Source organism: Acanthochromis polyacanthus, chromosome 3, assembly GCF_021347895.1.
Source record: "Acanthochromis polyacanthus isolate Apoly-LR-REF ecotype Palm Island chromosome 3, KAUST_Apoly_ChrSc, whole genome shotgun sequence".
NCBI lineage: Eukaryota > Metazoa > Chordata > Actinopteri > Pomacentridae > Acanthochromis > Acanthochromis polyacanthus.
Genome location: NC_067115.1, coordinates 9,687,104 through 9,712,546, shown reverse-complemented (window position 1 = coordinate 9,712,546; position 25,443 = coordinate 9,687,104). Strand labels below are relative to the sequence as shown.

The 25,443-nt window shown below is 39.7% G+C and overlaps 1 protein-coding gene across 1 annotated transcript; it reads left to right on the top strand.

The window, feature by feature from the left end:
• The first annotated feature begins 1,396 nt into the window (after nt 1–1,396).
• LOC110954763 (high-affinity choline transporter 1-like) lies at nt 1,397–14,633 on the top strand. The gene is given in 9 exon segments (XM_022199445.2): nt 1,397–1,647; nt 3,867–3,980; nt 4,112–4,267; nt 4,344–4,492; nt 6,011–6,154; nt 11,087–11,240; nt 13,254–13,471; nt 13,610–13,964; nt 13,967–14,633. Coding segments are annotated over 9 exon segments (1,686 nt in total). The 5' UTR covers nt 1,397–1,463; the 3' UTR covers nt 14,179–14,633.
• The last annotated feature ends 10,810 nt before the right edge of the window (nt 14,634–25,443 follow it).

Here is a 25,443-nt window from a genome sequence, read left to right as displayed (position 1 = left end):
AAATTCCCATAAACATGCTTATAAACCCTGTGGAAAACCTTCCCAGAAGAGTTGAGGCTGTTATAGCTGTGAATGGTGGGCCAACTCCATTTTTTTTTTCTTTTTTTTCTGCATTTATTCTCATTGTTAAACTCCACAGAAGGGGTGTCAACACTTTATGAGATTAATGCATATTTTAGTCTTGCAGCCAAATATTTTGTTATTTAGTGCATGCATGTGACCATCACCTGCCCTCCCTGAAGCTAAGCTGACATTCTTTATTACAAATCCCTATTAAGAGCCAGGGAGGGCAGTGCTACACCTCAGTGGTGACGTGCAGGAAAACAAAGGGTGGACAGGACGAGACAGGACGGACAGGGACAGGGACTAGCAAGCGGTGCTATTACATCTGAAGAATATCAGATGCTGTGTTGTTCCCGACTATTAATTACCCATCAATAAGACAAAAACAAACACACACAAAAAAAACCCCAGAAAAACCGAACAAACAAAAAGGATAAACAAATGAATACATAACCAAACGGTACTGAACACCATAGTTGTGGGCCAACTCCATTTTAAATCCTACAGATTAAGAATAGGATGATATTAACGTTCATGTGCGTGTAAAAGCAGACGTCCCAATACCTTTGGCAATATAGTGTAGTTTTATATGTCAAGTACTAAAACTATTAAAGGCTCAAATAAAGAGAGGCATATTGGATGAGTGCTCTTGAGGAAACCAGTTGCTCTGGTATCTGTGGGAGATTTGACCTTTCACTGCAATAAAGGCCTTTTACTCTTCAAACCCAGACTGAATGCCTGGACCTTTTTAAAGTTGTTTTCTTTGATTGTAATTCTCCTGCTCTTCTTAACCAAAACAGAACTGGAATCTAAAACTAAAGAGAATTGGCTTGCTAAAAGCTCAAAGATAAACGGGCAGCCTAAAGAGGAAAAATACTGCTATTTAATGTGGCACAAGTTCAATGTTGTCACAGTATGAATGGTGGTCAGAGGTCAGGGTTGTGTAAGGCTTAGAAGGAATAGTAGTTATAATCAGGTCAACAGAAGTTGTGTAAGTAGCAAAAATAAACTAATGGCTGTCTTAAATCTTATTAAAATGACAAACAGAAAAGATTTTAAAAATGTAACAAAAAGAAAGGAGCAAAAGTCAACAACTAAATGGAAAGCCCATTCGCAGAATTCTCCAACACAATGGGGAGTTTTCAAACTCTGGAGCCTCTACAAAATTGATTGTATGTTGACAGTCAGAATTAGAAAAGTGAACTTTGACTTTTCCTCATCAAACTGAAGTGAAAGAGCATGCCGGGGGTAAAGCTGATGCCAATGTAAATTCAGGAGTGCACCTAGAGCATGGCCTTAAAGTTCCTGACTATGTCGGTGACCTTTGTTCTTGCATACTCTTTGTATTTGTTGCAGTCAGTCCATCTGCCTGTCAGTATGCTCTAAAGCAGTTCAGCACCATGGCTCTGAATATCCCTGGTGTGGTTGCAGTAGTGCTGTTCTACATCCTGATCCTGGGGACTGGAATTTGGGCCGCCCGAAAGTCCAGGAGGGCTGAGAGGAAAAGCCAAGGGGACAGGACTGAAGTGGTGCTTCTTGGAGACAGAAATATCAGCTTGGTGGTTGGAGTTTTCACCATGACTGGTAAGTTGTAAAATGGCTCAATAATGGCTAATTATCTTGTAATTAAATATTATGTCATGTCATTTTACATTGTTTTTAGCCTTGGTTTGGTCGCCTTCTGGTATCATTTATTTTTATTTGCACACTGGATTGCTAGCTTATGCAGGCAGGAAATCTTGTCTATTGGTATTAAACATTCGACTGCAGCTTCACAAATGGATGCAAATACTTTGTATTATTAATTTCCTTGGGACCAAATACAGTGCCTATTTAAAGTATTCACCCTCATTTTTTTGCTTGTCAACATTGAATAATGAACAATTATTTTGGTGTTCATGGGAAGAATTTTTGAAATAGATTCCTTCAAAGTGATGTCCCTTTAAAAAAAAATCAAAACTATAAAAAAGTGATTGTTTAAGTATTCATCAACCCTAAAAGTTACTCACCTAATTCAACACATGTGCAGCCAACTGGTGATAGAGATCACACAGTCAGTGAAATGGACATCATCTGAGTGCAGTGAATGTATTTCAGATGATTGTAGTATAAAGACATCTGTATCTGTAAGGTCAAGTCACTGATGAATCACTACTACTGGATATGACTATACCACGAAGACAAAAGAACACTCCAAAGGGACACCAAACTCTGCACATCATTACAAACACATCCCCGCTGTGAAGCATGGTGGTGGCAGCATCATCATGAGGAGATGCTTCTCAGCAGCAGGTCCTGGAGGGTTTGTAAATGTAGAATACAATTATTAAAGCAAATTGTAGGGAAATCCTGGAGGACAATCTGATGCAGTCTGAAAAAGAAAAGGGGGAAGATTTGTTTTCCAACAAGACAATGGCTGGAAACAAACAGCCAAAGCTCCAGAAATAGTTTGAAGACAAGCTTCAGTGTACCGCCGGCGGTACACCTACTAATTTGCATAGGAATTTCAAGAATGTCCGACGGCTGCAAACGCGATTATACAAACACTATACACCGATGGAAAGCTTAGATTCTCATGAATCCGCCGGTATAAACCACTTTCAGATGCGATTACCACAACGGGTGAGAAAAACACATTTGTCCGACAAAAACAAATATTCATCCATCCGTTCTCTATACACGGCTTCAACGCACACAGCGCGACTCACATTTCCGGGTTTATTATTACACACAAAAAAAAGATTCCACAAAAAACGGCCATAATCCAACCTTTTACATCCAGATGACACAAGCCAGTAAACTATTTTGTCCAAAACATGTCCTGAAGTCGGTATAAAATCCCCGAATCGATCATTTTCAAGGAAGTGCACCTCCCGATGCGCGTCCAATATTCCCCGTATTTTTCGTAATTTTTTTTATTTAAAAATAGAATATTAACGATTTTTTGTACTGAAAACGGCTGGAATTGACTGAAGCTTAAAGGGTTAATATTCTGTAGTGGTAGAATCAGAATTCAGACCTCAGCCAAACTGAGAATTTGTAGCTGGAACTGAAAAAAGCTGTTCACGATCCTTGTGTAAGCTGACACATTTTTGCAAAGAAGAATGTAGTAAAATTACAGTGTTCAGGTATGCAGGGATGATTGAGACCAATCCAAACAGGCACGTTACAATAATTGTGGCTAAATGCAGATCTACTAAATACTGATTTAAAGGGGATGGATACTTATGCTGTAACTTCCTTACATTTCATATTTTTAATTGATAGAGATTACTTTGTATAAATCTGGTTTCATTTTAGCATGAAAGTGTCTTTTTTTTTTTTTTGGAAATTCCTGTCAAAAAAGTAAATTAATTCAGTCAAATTGACCATGATGCAATGTGGAAAAGCACTGAAAAGGAAAAACTGACAAGGGTCAGAAATACTTTTCAATACAGAACTGTAATGCATTAAAGGGCAGATTAGTTCTAGTAAATGTCACTTGCTTCTTGTAGGCCCAAGAAGTGAAAGTGAGCATCTCAGCAACTGTCAGTTCAGTTTGGTGTGTTTCACAGCTTCTAGCTGAATCCCAAAAACCAAAGACAGTGAAGAGACCACACTTTTCTTTACATCAGGGTACAGATGTGGTTACTGTGTGGATCGTTGTTTTCCCAAATATCATCTTCCACTACTATGACCATAAAAATTTGATGACGCTTGAACTTGTAAAGGACAATCTGCTCTCAGCAATATTTGGGAAGCTGTGCAAAAAATGCTGAAAATACACTACATTCTAATTTAAATTGATGTCTTTTTCTCTGCAGCTACGTGGGTCGGAGGAGGTTTTATTCTAGGAGTGGCTGAGGCGGTGTACACTCCCAACATGGGCTTAGTATGGGCTCTGATGCCTTTACAATACTCAATGTCCTTCATAATAGGTACAATAATTTTGCTATATAGAATCAGAAGATGCACTTATCTTATTGCATAGTTTTTGTGTAATTAGGGCAAGCCAAAACATTTTGTAGAAAGAGCAAAATAATGACTCACATCTCATCTTTTGGTTAAGGTGGTCTTTTCTTTGCCAAGCCAATGAGGGACAAAAGATATGTGACCATGATGGACCCATTCCAGATAAAGTATGGGAAATTACTGAGTGGAGTCCTTGTGCTGCCGTGTCTGCTGTCAGATGTACTGTGGGTGTCCTGCACCCTGCTTGGATTAGGTAAATATACTGAACAGTGATGAAGCAGATTGTCTGGTTTAATGCAATTCAAGCATTTTATTTTTTTTTCTAACAGGAGCAACTATGACTGTGATTCTGGACCTGCCTTATGGATATTCCGTGTGGATCTCATCAGCTGTGGCCATCGTCTACACTTTATTAGGAGGCCTTTACTCAGTGGCCTACACTGACGTCATCCAGCTGTCTCTGGCATTTCTCAGTTTGGTAAGTTGTTCTTTAAATATATCAGTATAAAGCTATAATTTTCCCTCTGTATATACTGTATACATCAACACATTTAAACAGAATAACAAAATATATATATATAGCTTGGTGCTGACTCAAAATAACACATAAAAATACTGTATTAACACAATTCTTAATATAGAAATGAACTTCAAACGAAATATGCCTAAATCAACATGATTATTTGATGATTTACACATTGCTTAAGTGCTAATATAAAGAGTTGTGTTAACCTGTGTAAGACGGGAGGGTCTCGAACATTGTCCCACGCTATGTGAATTGGGACAAAAAGTACCAGGTCAACTGAGGGCAAACTGCAGCTGCTTACTCTCACTACACAACAACACTCATTGCTGACACACATACACTGCAAGTTCAGATTCAGATTCAGATTCAGATTCAGATAAACTTTATTTATCCCCGAGGGGCAATTAAGGTAGTCGGAAAAGTTCTCACACACTCACTTAGTACTGAAGGCCACTTCATATCCTGAAGACTTCTTGCTAGAACAAAAGTTGCTGTTTTTAAGAACTGATTAAATACTGATGACTGGAATTGGTGTGTCAACTAGAAGCTGATGTGACTGAGACAGAAGTCAGCAGTTAATGGAGAAGAGAACAGAGAAAGACACATTTGAATCACAATGGGGAGATCTTCTGTTTGGAGGGATCATGTGCCAAGAGGCTGAGGACATGCCTGTGCACCAGCGAGAGGGCTGAGTTAAACTCGGTTCCTCTCCATCAGTTTTTGACCAATGAGATTGTTGCACATTACAATAAATCTACTCTGTGTACTGTTAACTTCATCCATTATTGGAAAGACGCCTTCAGATTAACATCTTTGTTAACTACAGTCCTCTGAACAGTAATGGTCCTTGATATCAAGCTACTTGGCACTGCAGAATAAACAACTCTGAGAGAAGTTGATTGTCTTCTATCTCAAAAAATGAACACGCTCAACAATAGCTTCTTGATTTTGAAAATGCACAGTATCTGCGTGCATCTTGTCATGTGTATGACATTGCAAGGAAGTACAAACCACGTAAAAAATGTTTGTGTATTGATTTTTGTGTGAAACCAAGGGGGTGACCATTTATTTACCCATTTTACCATTTTTAACTGGTTGTTGGTTTAGTGTCTGTGAGTTGGCGTTAAAACACAGTGACTTGAACATAAAGTCATATTTTAAGTTTATAGTTTAACCCTTTCAACTCCCAAACCAGCCAGTGTGTCAAATAAATAATTAAAGAAAGCCAACTTTCACTTTTATTATTATTATTATCATGGTTTCTGATATTAGAACAGTCACGCGGCACAGAAGATATTTCTGAGTTCTCTCTCCTTCTTCATGGTTCTACAAATGAAGTCACAGTGAGAAAAAATATGACAGGAGCAAAAAACGCTCCAAAAAAGCTCAGTTGGTCAGGGTTAACATATATATAAACAGAGTACTTGTTATACTGAGGCCTTCTGTAATGATCTTCCTATCTTTTTGCAGTGGTTGTGTGTCCCCTTCCTTATGGTTAACAACACATCTGTAAGCATCACTGAGACTGCTTTCAACCACACGTTCCAAGAGCCTTGGGTCGGTTCTCTGGAGCTGGACAGCGTCTGGAGGTGGATTGATGACTTCTTAATGCTGGTGAGATGGACACTGATCTGTATCATACTTCCCTGATTTATAAAAAATAGAACCTTAAAGAGGATTCTATAAATAAACTGAGAGTACAGTCAGACGTTTGACAGACAGACCCTTTGGAGTATGTATCTCTCGGAGACACATGAACCACAATCTTTAGAGGCTTATTCAATTTGATTCAGCTGATATCCAGTTTCAATTTAGCTTCTGTCTGAGAAATTACGGATAGCTTGTTGTGACGCAAGCAGCCCATTAAAATAAAACGGCCCAAATATATCTGTTTATAGCAAATAAAAACTAGAAAAGCACTCGGAGATTGCAGACCTCCGCCAGGCCATCGCTCAATTGTACAGATGACCAATCGGAGTTTGTTTGTCTGTCTGTTTGTGTGTTTGTCTGTTAACAGCATAACCCAAAACGTAATGGACGGATTTAATTTAGTTTTAACAGTTTGTGCACAAAGCATAACATGCATGTACAGTGTAACAGCACAGTGTTTTGACGCACGCACATAACGGTAGCGTTGCGGGCGCGTGTGACGGTACCGTACGAGTCGCCGCCACTTCGTTTCGTCGGTCCCAACTCGCTAGGGCAGCCCGAACCGGCCGCGTGGAATTCGGCCGTCGCCCGGGATCTTTGTGCACAAAGCATAACATTCATGTACAGTGTAAGAGCACAGTGTTTTGACGGCGGCGCCGCCGCACACACGTAACGGTAGCGTTGCGCGCTCACGTGACGGTACCGTACGCGTCGCCGCCGCTTCGTTCCGTCGGTCCCGACTCGCTCGGGCAGGCCGACCCGGCCGCGCGGAATTCGGCCGTCGCCTGGGATCGATCCGGCGACCTCTGTCTGTACAATTGAGAGATGGCCTGGTGGCCATCCCTCGCAATTGTCCTTCGACCTTCAAAAAATCCTGGATCCAGACGGTGATCCGGATTACCTCCAAAATCTAATCCATTGTTACTTTTGCTCTTCCGGACATCCTGTAAAAATTTGGTGAAAATCCGTCCATGACTTTTTGAGTTATGCTGTTAACAGACAAACACACACACACACACACACACACACACACACACACACACACACACACACATGTTTGTACTTCTATCTTAGTGAGGACATCCATAGGCGTAATGCATTTCCTAGAGCCTTACCCTAACCTTAACCATCACAACTGATTGCCTAAACTTAATCCTTACCCTAACCCTAACCAAACCTCAATTCATACCTGTTCTCTAAAAACAAGTCTTCACCCTCAAACATGACTGTTTCAAAGTGAGGACCGGCCAAAATGTCCTCACTTTGTAAAAATGTCCTCACTTTGATAGTTAAATGCAGAAAATGGTACTCACCATGTAGCAAGTACAAGAACACACACACACACACACACACACACACACACACACACACACACACACACACACACAGACAAACAAACTCCGGTGATTACATAACCTCCTGGTGGAGGTAACAATGTGCACAAATGCACAGTACAACTTTTGACAATCTTCAGGTGGTATCATTGCATCATATAATATGTTTGGTTTTGTTTGCAGTTATTCCCTTATTTGATTTTGAAAAGTTACTTATCTATGGCCTGTTTCGCTAAGCAAGTCTGCCAAATAAACCACAGTTATTTTAGTTAGTCTGAGCTGCTTTCATGTTCCCTCAGTTTCATGGTAAATGGTTGTATTTATATCACGCTTTTATCCAAAGCGCTTTTACATGACACGTCACATTCACCCATTCACACACAGATGGAAGAGGCTGCCATGCAAGGCGCTAACCACGACCCATCAGGAGCAATTAGGGGTTCGGTGTCTTGCTCAGGGACACCCCGACACGAGCTCAACGGGCCGAGGATCAAACCGGCAACCTTCCAGTTTCATAGTTCAAGCTCAGTTATTTGACAATTTCTGCTGGGAAACTCATCTGGTCCAGAGCAGGTTAACAGTCAGGTTAGGTCAGAGTTGTTGTTAAACCTTCTGCGGCACTGATCCGTGAGGAAAACCAAGATTTAAACACTGAATTGCTGATTTGTCTCCATGTAATTTGACTTCATTACCCTGCCTTAGTCCAAAAATTCAGCTTTACAGAAAATCAACTTAAATAAATTGTAGCTTAAAGCCAAAATAAATTACACAATGAAAAATGACAGGAGGTAGACCAACATATATTATATGTGACGTCAAACATTTGGACCAATCCTACAGAAAGTCTAAATAATGAATAGAATGATGATAATATCTAAGATAATATCTAAATCCATGAGCATCTCTTTTCAATTTTCCTGATAGTAATGCAAATTTCTTTGTTGTCATTGCACAAGTATAATGAAATTGGACATCCATCCATCCTCTATACACCGCTTTATCCTCATTAGGGTCGCGGGGGGTGCTGGAGCCTATCCCAGCTGACTCGGGCGAAGGCAGGGGACACCCAGGACAGGTCGCCAGTCTGTCGCAGGGCTACATACACAGACGAACAATCACACTCGCATTCACACCTATGGGCAATTTAGAGCGATCAATTAACCTCAGCATATTTTTTGGACTGTGGGAGGAAGCCGGAGTACCCGGAGAAAACCCACGCATGCTCAGGGAGAACATGCAAACTCCATGCAGAAAGATCCCAGGCCCACCCCGAGATTCGAACCAGGGATCTTCTTGCTGCAAGGCGAAAGTGCTAACCACTATCCCACTGAGCAGCCCTGAAATTGGACAGTTTTGTTTAATATGCTTACAGCAATGTCAGAATAGTAAACTAACTTTAAAAATGGATGAAAAATAGCCACTGATGCCTGCTGTGGATTTAGAAATGTGTTCAATAGCAAAATGTGCAGTTCTCTCAATCACATGAGTTGAATTTAACTTGAATTGATCTTTATGGAACCGCTTCAGCCTAAACTGATTTTTTAAGTTCACTGAAGTCAGGTGTTTGAGTTAAATCCTCATTTTTCTGAAGACGCTTGAAACAGCCTCTTTGGGTGTCTCTGGTTGTTATACTTCTCCTTTTTGATTGTTTGCTCCGCCCTCATTGGTTTCACCTGAGTCTCATCCCTGTGTGAATCTGTAGTTTTTTGTCACTTTCTGTTTTAGCTTCCAGTTTGTGTGTTCACTTGAATCTTCACCAGCATGAGGTTTCGCTTTCCTCCTCTACTTCTGGTTTGTGAAATTAGTTTTTTTTGAACCCTTGTGTTGTTTCTTGCTTCAATTTGTTCACCAGTCTTGTGTTTTTTTGTGGGCTATCTGTGTTTTTGTTTTATTTGTCTTCTTGATTTAATTTACTTCTGTTTTGAAAGCTTTTCCTTTAATTTTTGGAAATCTGCCTCACATCTTCTGATGTCTCCCATGCAATATGTCTTGTCTTTGATATGACATTCTCATTAAAGCTCAAACATCATGTCAACTGACAGCAATCAGGTCCTCACCTTCACTTTCTTGTCTGTAGTTTATTTGGTGTTGCAGCAGAAGAGCTTCATTTGCCGTGGCCAGCTGATCCTTTATCTCACACAGCTATTGTTTTTTCACCGAATGCTGCTGTCGAAGAGCTATAATCCTTCGTTCAAGGCTCAGCTTCATTTGTCTAAGTCCTGTATTAAAAAAACACAAACTATAATATAGCCTGTGACTGGGTGGAATTATCCACTAATGAACATTGAAAATAGATGCTAACATTATTACTAGTGCTTCCTTGTTTTAAAGCCTATCATGCAGCTACTTTTACTGTGACCATCGGCCTTTTTTACCTCTGCTTTTTTGCAACTAGCATTAATTTACATGTTGATTCTAAAAATAACAATAACACAATAATTTGTTTTAAAACAGGCTAGATCTGTATATAATATGTACTTCAAATGTCTGTATTTTCTCAAAAAGTAATTTGTTCACTAACACAGTGTGACTACAATTGTTTTACAGTATTCAGATTTACTAAAATATTACCATTTTATATACTATTCACATCATTTTAAAACAATTTTTTAATGTCACAGTATTGCAGTATTTATTTTATTTCACTTATACATTTATTTTTGCTTTTTTTTATGTTGCATCAAATTGCATGTAAATAGGTGATAATTAGCAGCAACCTTTAGGTCCCTGTTCCCAGCTCTTTCTAGAACCATGTTAAACTGCACCATCCCTGTAAAATAAGAATACATTCAAATTCAGTTGAAACTAGATGAGCCCTCAGTAGAGGGCAGAACCACGCCCTCTGCTGGCAAAAACCCTGTCCTCCCTATACAACTGTTGCAATATGTATCAATTATGATCATCGTACGTATCTCCCTCCCTACTTCATCTGCTGACCTGTAACTCCACAACTGAGCAGGGGACCTTAGATTGATCTTCAGTGCCAAATTTGATTATCTTGACTTCAGCGGTTGCAGAGATATCGGACCGGACATAGCCACATACATACATACATACATACATACATACATACATACATACTTACCCAGCCAGATACCGCACCAAATGCAATAACTCCTCCGACGTACCCGTCGGGCGTGGTTAACAACAGATTTGAAGTAGGGACATTGCAGTTCATGGTCTGAACCCACTTGGTCTTTCATTGTTGAGCAGCTGCAGTGCATGCTGTATTGCCTGATCAGAGTTTGTGTCAAAAGCAAACATAAATTTACTCTGTTGGCCAAATCCATTTTTCCTTTGCACGTTGGCAGTCGTACAGTTGTTGGAGATAGTTAAAGGGCCAGTGAGTGGTCATTAAACTAGATGTAAGCAGACAGAAGTGCTGTGAGGCAACACTGATAATAAGTTTAAATAATGGAAGAGCTGGCTTGTGGTGTGATATCTGTGTCCTCATTTCAGCTCTTTCCCTGAACTTCAATGAAAAAAAATCTTAATAGAAGAACGTTTGCCATCACCTCATCTTCCTCATCTCCTTCTGCTCTTTTGTTTTGTTTTGTTTTAGGGTCTTGGCAGTGTTGCATTTCAGACTTTCCACCAGAGGACGCTGTCTGCCTCCTCATCACTAACAGCCCAGTGGACCTGCTATGCTGCCGCTGTCATCATTGCCATCCTGGGGATCCCTCCTGTCCTGGTCGGGGCAGTCGCCGCTTCCACTGGTGGGAATTAGGAGCTAATATTTATTGCAATAATTGTCATTTTGCATTATGACGGCGAATGCAGCTCTCCTTGGCCAAGAGTTGATGCTTTGTGTATTGTGTAAAATGTGGTTAACTTAAATCAGGTGTAGCATATTTTACAGTAATATTAAATTATACTAAGATTCATAGGTGATATGTGAGGTACTGCTAAAGCCCAACTTCAAATTATTTTATTTTTCATATTTTGATCAGCAAATATATATTTTTACTCATATTTTCTGTTTCATAGAAAAAAAAAACATGTACACTGACAGTCATTAAAAACTTTGAGACCATATTTTTCAGCATAATTTTTATTTTGAAGCCCGAAACTGGATTTTCTTCATATGAATCATTTGTTTAGCATATTGGCATACAGAAACAAAAATCTAAAGTTTCAAGAATGATTTCAAAATAAAGAATTTCACAAAAGAAAACGGCACCTGCCAAACACAAAGTCACAACAGTCAATACCGAGTACGGCCTCCATTTGCTTCGATGCAGGCAGCAATCTGTCGGCGCACGCTTTGGACCAGGCTTCTGATTGTGGGCTGGGAACAGCCCATACGCCTGGCTACATCACTGTAGCTCAAAGCGGCCTCCACCATACCCAGTGCCCGGAGACGTTGTTCATGTGATAGACGCGGCATGATGCTGTTCACTGGACTAACAATGGTGGCCTTTTTTGGGCCTTTATATAGGCCTTCAAAACCCATTCTCAAATTGTGCAGATACTCACTGAGTATTGCTTGGTGTGTATTTGGTTCACTTTTGCAAAGTGACCAACCCATGTGCAATGAATCATGACAAAATGACAACTCATCATTATCTCAACTACCAGGGCACTAGATCATCAGTAAATCCACAATGAATAATTACAGCCCCCCTACAAGTAGAATTCTGCGTACATTTCTACCTCAAAGTTTCTATTGACTGTCAGTATATAAAATTAATAGTAAGTAACTGTTAGTTTAGAGATGTTCCATGTTTTGTTAACTTCCAAATAATATCCAATGTGGATCAATGTTTGAAGTGCCATGACTTCAGAGACAAGGTAGCTATAGAGCTGTGAAATTTTAGAGGCTCATGATTACATACATACTGTATGTATTGATATATATGGTCTTCAGTGGTACAATCCTTCCTAAAATATTTGGCAGACTATGTTTTGAGAACACATATTACTAGTAACTGTATTTTATAACTCTTCTAGTTGGGACCACTACTGGAGTGGGTTCGCCTTTCATACCTGCTCAATGCATTTTCAAATACTGACTATAAATTTAAAAAAAAAAACATAATTATATTTACAGCTTTTTCTCAGAATATGCCTTTGACTGGCACTATACTTTAGATTTTTAAAGCTTGTACTGGCACCAATCAGAAAAAAAATTGGCTTCTTAGGGTAAAAAAGTTTGGCTTTGGTTGATGGAATATCAAAATAGAAAAAACATGTTGTTTTTTTGTTTGTTTGTTTTTTTACCAAATTTGCACCATCATATGACAGCTTTGTGTTCTGTCAAAGCAGTGTTGTTCCAGTAGAGACCACATGTACAATTCAATGAGGCTACAAAATGTCAGGACCCTAGCTACATTATTTTTGAAGTTGTGGCACTTCAGACATTGCTGTACACCATGATACTACCATGCTCTGTAAAAACCTTCTTTAAGAAATTTTAACTCAAAAACTAGTATTATATGACCCCAGATTTTACACATAGTCAACTCAATCAATTTTAACCCCTTTTTTTAAAAAATTCTGTCAAATTGAAGGTGGTGAGGTGAATTTGGGCGGAATGACCCCTTTATCTTTCCCACTGTCAAGAGACTGACACCTAATTAACCCACATCAGGCTGCACATCAGAAATCGGTTTGTGGCCTGTGATCTGTTGTCTGTTGCATGGACGTGTTTCACTGATTGAATTCTGGAGTGATCTTGTATTCTGAAGAGCCAATTGTGAAAGAATGTATCTATTATTTTTCTTGTCCAGACTGGAACTTGACACAGTATGGTTTGCCACCTCCATATGTACGTGGTGAGCATACTTTGGTTCTGCCTCTGACCCTGCAGTACCTCACTCCCTCGTACATCTCCATTATTGGAATCGGAGCTGTGGCTGCTGCTGTCATGTCGTCTACAGACTCTGGACTGTTGTCTGCAACGTCTATTTTCTCTTCAAACATCTACAAGAACATCCTGCGCCAAAAGGTGAGGAGTAACCAATGTTGGCAACAAACAGTCCGTGGTAGCAAACTAAAAACAAGCAGGAAAAAAAGACACATGAACTCATTTTCATGTTCACGATTAAATAATCAAATGTTTTTTTCTGTGATTCCATGACACCAGGCTTCAGACTTTGAGATGCAGTGGGTGATTCGGGTCGCAGTGGTGGTGGTGGGTCTGGTTGGGACTTCCATAACGTTCTACACCAAGAGCACTCTGGTCCTCTGGATTCTCGGAGCAGACGTTTCCTACACTCTCATATTCCCACATCTGGTTTCCGTACTCTTCTTTAAATTTACAAATAGTTATGGAGCCACAGTGGGTTACATTGTGGGGCTGACTGTGAGGGTTTTGGTGGGAGAAAGAGCCATAGGGCTTCCTGTTTTTCTTCAGCTTCCTGGTTGTACGTTGGAAGACGGTGTCTATGTCCAAAAGTCTCCCGTCAGGACAGTGTGCATGCTCTGCACCTTGGCAACCGTGTTAGTTTTTCCTGGTTGGCTGATTTAATGTTCAATCACGGTCTGCTGCCTGAGAAATGGGACATTTTTAAAGTGAAACGCGGTGTTACTGGTGCTGTAACATCGGCAGATGGCGTTGCACTGAATCACAACGATGAAGCTGGAAGTGACGGTGATTGTGACGAGAACGAACATGGAGTTCCCTTACAGCCAATTTTGCAAACAGAAAATTAGCTGCTGTAGTTACCTTTATTTACCTTTTGTTGAGCACTCTAACTGCATATGTATATATATATATATGTCAGGGTAGAGACTGCGATTTGGTAGAGTTGGAGTTTCTACCAGTAGAGATTGCGATTGGAGTCTCTACCAGTAGAGATTGCGATTGAAGTCTCTACCAGTAGAGACTGCGATCGCAATCTCTACCAGTAGAAACTCCAATCCTACCAGTAGAGATTTGTCAGGGCTAAGGTTAGACTTTTAAGGTTAGGGTCAGGGGTCAGGGCAGGGGTCAGATTTAAAGTTAAATCTCTACTGGTAGGATTGGAATTTCTACTGGTAGAGATTACAATCGCAGTCTCTACTGGTAGAGACTCCAATCGCAATCTCTACTGGTAGAGACTCCAATCGCAGTCTCTACTGGTAGAAACTCCAACTCTACCAAATCGCAGTCTCTACCCTGACATATATATATATATATATATATATATATATATATATATATATATATATATATATATATATATATATATACGTACATCCTTGTGTTCTTCGATTTCTTGTTCATTCATTTAATACCTGGTACCACTAAAGGTACATTTGTTTGGACAAATATAATAACAAAAATAGTTCAAAAGAGTTTAATTGAAGAGCAGATATCTAGACATTTTCCATGATTTTCTTGATCACAACCAAAATCACTTAAGTTCTTATAACAATAGCTATGGCATTGTTCTGTCAAAAACAGCTTTTTGGCAATCTGTGTTTTGTTTTGTCTGTTTTAGTCCCATGATCCACACAGGAGTTAGTACTGATCCATAACCATTGTTTCTGATGACTGCAGCCATGCGTCTTGACATGCTCTCCACCAGCTTCTGATAATGTTCTGCTGTCACTGCAGCTTATTCCTGTTGCACTAATTCAAACAAATTTGCTTTGTTATTGGACTTGTGGTGTGGTTCTCCATTTTGCATTTGATGATTTTCCACAAGGTTTCAATTGGATTTAGATCTGGTGATTGAGCAGCCAAGGCATGGTTCCAATGTTCTGGTTCTCATCCAGGATTTAACTGACCTTGCCATGTGTCAAGGGGCATTGTCTTGTTGGAAAGTCCAGTCATTGGAGGCAGGAAAGAGTTTTCCAGCTGATGTAAGAAGACTGTTTTCAACAGTAGTCCTGTACATGACCTGGTTCATAGGCCCTGTTCCACCCAGACTGAAACAACCCCAGATGGTCACTGATCCACCCCCATGTTTTACTGTCGGGGCAGGCAGTCTGGTTTGTAGGCTTCTCCAGGCTTCCTCCTAACCAGTAAGTTGGCTGGAGTGGGCATCAACTGAAAACTGGATTCATCACTGAAGAGAAAACAAGTGTGGTCTAATATTTTTTTCAGTGACTGTATGTACTCAGAAAACCTCTTAATTTTCTAGTATTAAAATCATTATAGACCTCCAGTAGTATCAAGCTGTGCCAAAAGTTTGTTGAGGTTTTGAGATAGTCATTACCAAGTTTTCTCTCCAAATACAACAGAAATCAAAAGTATTCCAGTTGTGCCAGTTAAATATCCTTTCAGGGACTGTGTCTGTTATTCTGGATAATCCACAGATCTCACTTCCCATGGGAACTACTTGCTGCTAAAAAAAAAAAACCTAACCTTTGCTCTTTAGTTTGTCAAACATAGAGCTTTCACAGCCGTACAAAGAAAGTTGTTTACTTTGTGCAACAACAGAACCTTCAGATTGGCACTCATTTGTTATTATTACTCAGAATGGCAGCTGATCGTTAAAGTGTACCAACATCTTCCATCTTCATTAGGAAAAGATTGTTTTTGCAGAAGGTAAATTGATGATGAGACTAAAATGATGTATACACATACACAATATGTACTACAGCTACAAAACACTGGTGATCATTGTAGGTCTGCAAGTATCATGACTTTCAAAAATTCTGTAGCACATCCATATAAGTAATGGAACATACACAATTTCTTTCTGGAATTTGAACAGAACAACAATATTATTATTGGGAGGCATGATTCATTTGTATACCAGAGATGCCAATGAAATTTTTCCTCCTCACATTTTCTGTTGACAGTTGATTTCTTTTTAGAGACAAAATCTGTAAAGAGCTAAACTGTTCAACAGAACAATGTACTGGACAGTTTCATAGGGTGATAACTCAGAAGAGGAGGTGCCATGTTATTTACCTCAGATCGTATGTTTTTGTTAAGCAATGTTTGGGCAACTCCATTTTGCTGTCTTTACGAAAAAATGTCCTTGATGAAGACATAAATCACTGTATAACTCCTGAAGAATACTTGTCCTGGTTCACCACAAGCTTTTTGGTATGATGGAACAACTGGGAAACAATGCAAGATGTTTTCTCTACAAAGCTTTGTTTTATGTCTTTTCTTTAAGCCGAGTCATTTGTTATTTAGTATCTGCCAATATCGAATCCCAACCATTTTCTTAGACAATGCACACTTATAGTCCATTAAAATTACTGAAATCAATTCAATGCCATGCTTGATAACTGAATAACTCTGAAAAGCATTAAGAAAAAAATGCATTGCTGCATCTGAGCCGTTCCATAATATTCTGTAGATTGTCACAAACCTTGTTGTAAAGCTCCAATAGGACACTGTCTGAAATGTGGTGTGCAGAGGGTGTACTGTGGCTCCGTAAGCTCCAAAAGAGGGAGAAAACTATGCATGTTTAGAAAATGTATTTTCGATTAGCTGTAGTACCTAGTTCTTTCAGCAGGTGGAGCCTCTTATATATCTTACTGTTTAATACTCCAGCAACCCAAGGGGTGGTTATTCAGATCATGTGCAGTTTCATGTGGTCGAATAGAGAGCATTGTGTGGGTCTGACTCACACTGGACATCATGACAAAGACTTATTTGATGTGTAATGACCTATGGACAGAGCTCATGCATTTACAACAAGCCTGGACCAGCTAAAACATTGTTATTGTATCCTAGTGGCATTTGGAACAGAACTACTTTTCCAGTCTCAATCATCTGTTTGATCAGAAGGGGATAAAAGATTGAAAGGTCCAAGATGTAGAGTGGAGCCAGCCCATGTAGAGATTTAAAATTGATTTTAAAATATTCTTAAATTGAATCCTTTCATCCTCTCTCGATCCTTTGGTACAAATTACCAGTTTCACCAGGATATTCGATATTTGTTTACAGATCAGTGCAACAGTATAAGGTCGTAGTTTCTTCGTTGTCACCCCAAGTCACAGCTTCACAGATTTCACTGTTTGATTTTTAACCTGTTCAATAAAAACAGACTCATTGCGGAGCAGTAGGGCAAAGGCACTTCTCCTCTGTGTACTAAACCGACACCTCTTGAGGTTATGTAATCAATTTCGTATTCCCCCAACAAATCATGCCAAGATGCCATCAAGCTAAATTTGCCCCCACATTACTGTAACACAAGCCTTGATGGTCAGATAATCTTCAGCAGATGGCTTTCCTCTAGTATTGGATTTCTGACAGGCCCAGCCCTCCTCCAAACACCCTAATATGTAGATCATGCCTCTGCCTGCAGCGTCAATCAGTCCAGGGATCTCCCACCGAATTATTTAAGTAAACTGAGTATTTTATTTTAGCAGCAGATTTAATGGCATGTCTGGATTTGACCTTTTCTCAGCATGAGGTTGTCACTATTTGCTTCTGACACAGATAGATGGATTGCATAGAGCCTAAAAAGGCTGCTGGGTTAAAAATATGGGTCAATCTATTTTAGAACAGGAAGACATTATAGGTCTACGTCATAAATTTAGACAAGAATCTCTGACACATGGGGCGACATGACGGCCCAGTGGACAGGGAGCATACCACCGGGGTGCAAATTCCTCGAGCAGTGAGTTCACGGTTCGATTTCCGGGCTGTCATTCCCCTACTCTCTTTCCTCTCCACTGTTTCTGAGAAAAATGCCCCTAAAATCATGACAGCGGCATTGTGAAGATCCCAATGGCAACCATGACTGTTGCCCTGAATTCAGAAACCGATATAGTTCCCAACTGTCAAGCGACTGACCCTTTTGATGGAGACGTATTTAAAGCCATCGAGGACAGCTGTCGTACATTTGAGCAAAAGGTTAAAACATACCACGAACTTCCGTGCACGTATGCACAGCTGGTGTTGCATCACAGCAGAGGATGTCTGAAGATTTTCAGTCGTCCAGGTCACAGTTATCCAAGAAGAGTTGATTAAAGGGCAGCGTGAATCTATAGAGCTTGATGACATTTCACCCAGAAAGCTCCTTCAGTTCTTGGATGAGACGTGAAACATCAACAACTTATCCCAAAGCCTGCCAGTCAAAATTGGATCCTTTTTAATCCTCTAAGCCCGACGTTTTCTGCTCCCATCACGGTTTACTCACGCGGACTCTGTACACTTTTCACTGTAATATAAACGCCTGCATTTCTATTGCAGCAGCAAAACCAAGTCTAGAAGGAACATATAAAAGACTAAAGTGCAGTATAAGAAAGTTATGCCATAAATCACAAAAACGAATGACTAGCCAAGGTCAGGTGAAAGACAGGATTAACAGGTACTCTAAGAACTCACCGATTAAAAACAGAAGAGAAGCTCACTTCCATCTTTGTGCTCAGTGAGCAGCAGGATGAAACTGAAGATGCTGAGGAGAACGTTGCGGCCACAACCAATGCAGAGATTGTTCGTCTCGGCAGTGAAGAGCTTCAAAGTGTTGATGTTGAAGACAAGGTGCCGATTGTTGACAAAGAGAAGACGGTAACTCTCTCCCAGACCAGCCAAGGTCAGGTGACAGAGCCTGAGGAGAAGGTTGTGGTCAGAATTTGTGTTGAGGTTGTTTGTCTTGGCATTGAAAAGCTTCAAAGTGTTGATGTTGAAGATGAGGTGCCAGTTGCTGGCACGAGAAGACGGTAACTCTCTCCCAGACCAGCCAAGGTCAGGTTCAGCTGAGGTGCTCTAAGACCTCAACTGAACGTGAAACCACTGAAGAAGAGCCACCTGTTTAAAGCAATGCAGATAAAGAGTTGGTGGAGACTCCTCAAGAGCTAGAGGAAAAAGAGAAAGCGAAGCAAAAGAGAAGGAAGAGGTCAAAGTGGAAGAAACAACTTCTACAGATACTTACACTTGGTTGTATCTGGTTGGAGGATGAGGAGGATGATTGATCTTTTTCAACATCCAGCCATTGTTGGAGAGGAGAATCTGTCTGTTTCTCTCTGAACTCCTACTGCTCTTTCTGCAATCACACTCTTGCTGATAGAAACATGAATGTTACACTGATATGTAAATGTGTGTTAGTGTAACAAGGCTCCAGCACCCCCGCGACCCTAGTGAGGATAAAGCGGTGTATAGAGAATGGATGGATGAATGGATGTTAGTGTAACATCCATCAAACATATAAACATGGAGGACAACAAACATGCTGACAGCATAAAACAGTGTAAAAAGTACTCGAGCACTGATTTTACTGTCACAAAACATATCGAAAAGAATATATAAGAATATAGTATATCAGTTGAATTTTACACATATACAGTTACATACTTTAAAATACAAACATAAATTCGAATTGACATTAAAAAAAAATTATTTGAGACTGTCAAAATGCCAAAAAATTGCCAAAGAGCACAAACACTGGACTGTAGATGACTAGAAGAAGGTACTCTGGATGAACTCTTCTGTCAGCATCGTCATGTTTTTGCCCTCAGAAAAGCTCGAGAGTGTTTTGATGCTGGATACATTGCACCCATAGTGAAACACAGAGGAGATTCCATTATGGCAGGGATGTCAAACTCATTCCGCAAAGGGCCGGCGTGACTGCAGGTTTTTGTTCCAACTAAGCAGCATCATACCAGACCTGACTCATTTAATCAACCGATCTCAGTCTTCAGACAGGTGATTGGTCAACATTAAATTGCTTAAACAAAGCCATTGAACTGTGTGGAAATAAATTCATTGCATTGTCCAGTGCATGGACAGCAAAATGTAACATAATATGTGTTGTGAATTTATTATGAGCAATAAATTACCCAGAAATGTGATCATGTCATCTAAACATCAGATGGCAGCCAGACCTGAGGTAATGCAGTGCAAAATTTAATCTGCTTATTATGTTTCGGACAATGAAGTGTTTTATTTCTTCTCTTGTTTGCCAAACAATTATTTCTCTTTCTCTCTCTGGTTTTCTTGAGCTCTGCTAGTTGTGATCAGAGTAGTGCTTAAGCTTTAATCAGCTGCTCGACCCTCGTCTAACCCATCGACTTCCACGTGTCCTCAAATACCCAGCAGGCCTTTTCCCTTCATCTGTCAAACCCAATCCTGCAGCCTGCTGGAACCTGTCTGTTTTCCTGCCTCCCACCATATGTCAGTCCATGCCTTTGGCCAATGCAGAGTTAGTCCCTCTTTCTGTGGCCCTGAACTTTACAGTGTTTCATCCTGAACCTGTCACAATGCCAAAGTGCTGCTGCTGTCTCTGCTACAGTCCGGGGCATGTTTCAGTCTTAGAACATGCCCTTCCTCCTGGACCGAAGTCTGTCCTTAGATTTGAATTGTTTGTTCATGGTGTGAAAGTAAAATCATTGTAACCTCTTTAGATATAATTTATATGTACACTCACCGGCCACTTTCTTTGGTGCACCTGTTCAATTGCTTGTTAACACAAATAGCTAATTAGCCAATCACATGGCTGCAACTCAATCTATTTAGGCATGTAGATGAGGTCAAGACAACTTGCTGAAGTTCAAACCCAGCATAAGAATGGGGAAGAAAGGGGGTTTAAATGACTTTGAAGGTGGCATGGTTGTTGGTGCCAGATGGGCTGGTCTTTAAGTACTGGGATTTTCACGTGCAACCATCTCCAGGGTTTACAGATAATGGTTTAAAAAAGAGGAAATATCCAGCGAGCAGCAGATGTGGATGAAAATGGCTTGTTGATGTGAGAGGTCAGAGGAAAATGGACAGAAAGGTTGGAGATGATGGAAAAGCAACAGTGACACATAACTGATGATCTCAAACACATTACGAAGGCAAGTAATTCCACAAATGAGACACACCTGTTAATTCAAAAGCACTCCAGGAGACGACCTCATGGAGCTGAGAGAGAATGCCAAGAGTGTGCAGAGCAGAAGGGGGCTACTTTAAAGAATCTAAAATATAAACTATATTCTGATTTAACACTTTATTTAGTTTACATCATAATTCTAAATGTGTTGTTTCATAGTTTTGATATCTTCAGTATTAATCTACAACCTAGAAAATGATTAACATAAAAAAAAAAACATTGAATGAGATGCTGTGTCCAATTTTTTTTGACTGGTTGTAGGTGATGTGAAAGTGAGAAAAATTCTCTTTCTGGCAAAAAAAAAAAATTGGGGTTTCCAAATATTGAGCACTTTGAGGATAACCGGAGCTTTCTGCAGTGTGATAGGGCTTTTTAAATTTAGTATTTTTTTTCTTTTTTTTTTTTTTTATAGAAGCATACACCAAAAAAAAAAGAGCACTTGTTATCACTTGAGATCTTGTCACGTGCCACATGTGCTTCCATAAGTGGCATGTAGGTAAGCATTTCCTCTTTATCAACACTTGTTGCATATGGCCGCGCGCAGCATCTGCACCACAAAGTCACGAGAGACTTTTTTTTTAAGATCATTGTTCTCCATTTGTCCAGTTGCTCACATAGGCTTGTAATTTGATGATTCACATAAAATTCTCTGAAGTTCTGTAAATGTGGTTCCTCATCAGTTCTTGAGGTTCTGGCCACAGTTTTCAATGTTTCACATCCCATTTATGCAAAACCATCTGCCTTGCTAGCTATCTTGAGGCTCCTCCATCGCCTCACAATTTGCAGTTTTGATTTTTGTACTCCTTCCTCAGTGTTGTCACGCTAAATGGTTTCTGCACAAAAGCACAGTGATGTAAGAGAGGAAACACACTGCTCAAACACATTGAGACGTCATGGAAAAACACCGAGTGAGCTTCTCCCAGCTGGGATGGGATGTGTGACAAAAGCACCCTCAAGAGAGAGCATGTGTTTGTGCTTTCACTTTTGTGCAGAGTGGGCACAAAACATATGAAGATCCACTGAAGGAGGCATGCTTATTTGGACAATGACTTATCTGAGCACTCCGTCTTATCTGGCCTCCTTCTGTTGTGCAGCATCAGGGCCACCCGGCATGTAGGGGCTGCAGCAGACAGGTTTTAACTAGACTTCCAGCTGGAGGTCTGATGAAGCACTTAACTGTTCTGGCACTGTGTATCCCAAAGCGTTCACATAACAGCCAAAGAGAACAAGTAGCTTTTGTCAGCCTGGAGGTTTGTCATTATACAAGAATTTGTGCAATTTCTTCATTATGTAGACAAACAGGTTTGCAGAGTGTGGGGGAAAAAACACCCTTTGCTGAAAGATTGATAGAAAAACAGTTGTTTTAGAGGAACTGCATAGGTGTGGTGCGCTACCTGAATCCAAACACGACAGACTCGCCTACTAAACAAACAGGATTCCACATGTTGCAGAAGCTGGAAGCTGACCACGTTTTGTGGCAGAACATCATTTCTCCAATAAAGCAAGGATTTGATGTTGCTTGTTTTTATCACCGCTGTCACAGCCCACCAGGCCTGTGGAGATAACTCAGAATATTTTGGAAAAACTGTTGTAATGGTCACACTCAAGGCTCCATTTGGAAGAATTGGGCTACACAGGCTACTGCTAATGTCTGTAAAGCTGGTAGGAACATTACCTGTTTGGGGCAAACAAGCTGGTAAAATTTTCTCAAAGTGTGAGAGAAACCTAAGACTAAGTAAGAATCTGTTACTGTTGCAGCTGTGTAAAACCCAACTGTATGTGATTTTTATTTTAATTTATACAGAAACTGAATATCAGCGCACACAACTGCAATCTGGAAACATGGCAGGGCTCAATGAAGCCTGTTCCCATTTGTTTTAAAGCTGGCAGGTGTTTTAAAAACTCTCTGAGCTCATATCAGGTGAGTCAGCATCTGGCTATACAAGATAAACGACTATAAATTTATTTTTTGGCTCATGTGGTTCACTAGAGGGTGTCGATACAGACACAGTAGCAGCTCCACTACTGTGAGGCAAAAATAAGCAACATTTGGCTGTACGGGTCAGAGACAGTCTCTTCGTCCTCATCACCAGGTCACAGTGAAATCTGAGAAAATCTACATTTTTGCTTCTGCCTAATCAAAACATTGGAGAATAATTAACATCAGTGAATGAGCTTTATTTATATAGCACTTTTCATACACAAAACACAGCTCAAACTGCTATATAGTGAGCAACAAAAACAGCTATAAAAAGTGGTAAAACAAATTCTTTAGAGCAATCAAGAAATGCTCAATTAGCAATTTCAGTTGCAAAATGACTCAAGGTCAGTTAGAAAAAGAACAAAAAATTGCAAAGGAAAAGAGCAAAAGGGTCCATAAGTCATCGTCTTTTGAAATATTTATTTACAAACTAGCAGAATATCAGCCAATTGATATTTCTGAACTTTTACTATATAAGAAACAAAACAAGTCCAGTGTGGATCATTTTAATGCCATGTGAGTTAGAAAATTCCCACCCTATCTCTGGACAAACCTAAAAAGATGTATTTTCAGCCGTCATTTAAAACGGTCCACCAAGTCAACAAATCTAATATTAAAAGAAATTTAAAGAGAGTTTATTTGGGGGTCCTGTTCACCAAAAGTAGTAGCATTTGTGAACATTTTAAAAGAGCAGCTGTGTGAGATCAATGAACTATGGTGGGCGAGAAGAATTTAATTTATTTTTTTGTTAAAGAGAGAATTTGGTTTCTTTGAAATTAGTTTGTATGAGGGATTTTTTTCCATAGTCGGTGTTTTATGTGGAGTGGATTAAAGTCAGCACATCTCCAGTTTGATGGCAGGAGCAGCTCTGAAGCTAAGTGACTGCAGCTTGATGTTTTTTAGTCACCTAAAAAAGACCTTGCTAAAAGGAAATGTGGTCTATTTAAACATATGTTACATTTCCAATGTTTTCATCACTTTACCTTGTTTTTTACCTTTTCTTTCTAATGAGTAACCTAAGCAGATATATTGTTTTCAAACTCATCTTGTCTGCTTCATCATTCTGCTAAAAGCTGTGGCTTGTTTGTGATTCTTTAAACAATCACTTAATTTTTGGTGGTTTTCACACAAAATAGTGAAGGTTAAAATCGTTTTGGTGGAACATTTGCATGCAGAGAGATGAGAACTGTGATGAATAATTCCCTGAAAAACACGTTATTACAAAATTTCAACTTTCAGCAGAACATGTAGGTCACTTCCTAAATTTGTTATTGTTGTTTTCCATAGTGAAGGGGATTTTGAAAACATACATAGTCAAATGGGAAGAGAAAGTCATGTGAAATGAGCAGACAATGGCAGGTTTAGACCATACAATTTATATCCAGTGAATTAGACTAAGAGCCACCGCGCTCCCCACTTTATTGTGTCTCTTTGTTTAACAGGTTTGTTTGGATCCAGACTGTCCTGTGTGACACAATAACACAAACTAATCGATCAATGCAGTTGCAGACCTGTAACTCCAGTTTTCTGCAGGATAAAATTACTGTTTTTGTCAAAGGAGTCTGGTGGCTTTGAAGAGAGCGTCATAAAAGCTGCTATATAGAGAATAGTCCAGTCTGCTGCCTCAGTTTAGGTCTCACCTTCACTATGTTGCACAAATAATAAATGACCGTTTCAGTCAAACAGTTAAAATAAGATGTAAGACTGAGGCCAGAATTTAAAATGACACAGAGGTTTCTCACTTGTGGTCAAGTCTGCAAAATCATCCTTAAAACTTGTAGTTCAACTGTTTGCTGTGACACAAACACACTTTAGCTCTAAGCCATCATCAGAATGTTTCAAAACAGCAATAGCTCAACAGCAAATATAGAAACAGACTATGTTTAAGCACCAATTAGCAAATAAAACACATAATTACATGATACCATAAATCCATGTATGAACCACCCAGAAAACTCCTGAAAAGTGACAGAGATATTATTTAAACTATTGTAAAACTGCAACTGCAGCAACTGTTATTGAAACAGAAATGAAGTATCAGTGTTGTGTATATATTTTAATCCTAGCAGCACCAGGCAGCCCCTTTACTGCATTTGCCACAAATGTCCTTGTACTAGGATCTCCAAAATGGAAATGGTATAACTGACTAAAAAGTGGACATGATTTATGGTATTTATCAGCAATAACTGGGAGGAAAAATGCCCAGTGTCTCTTAACAGGAAACTTTCAGCCTCA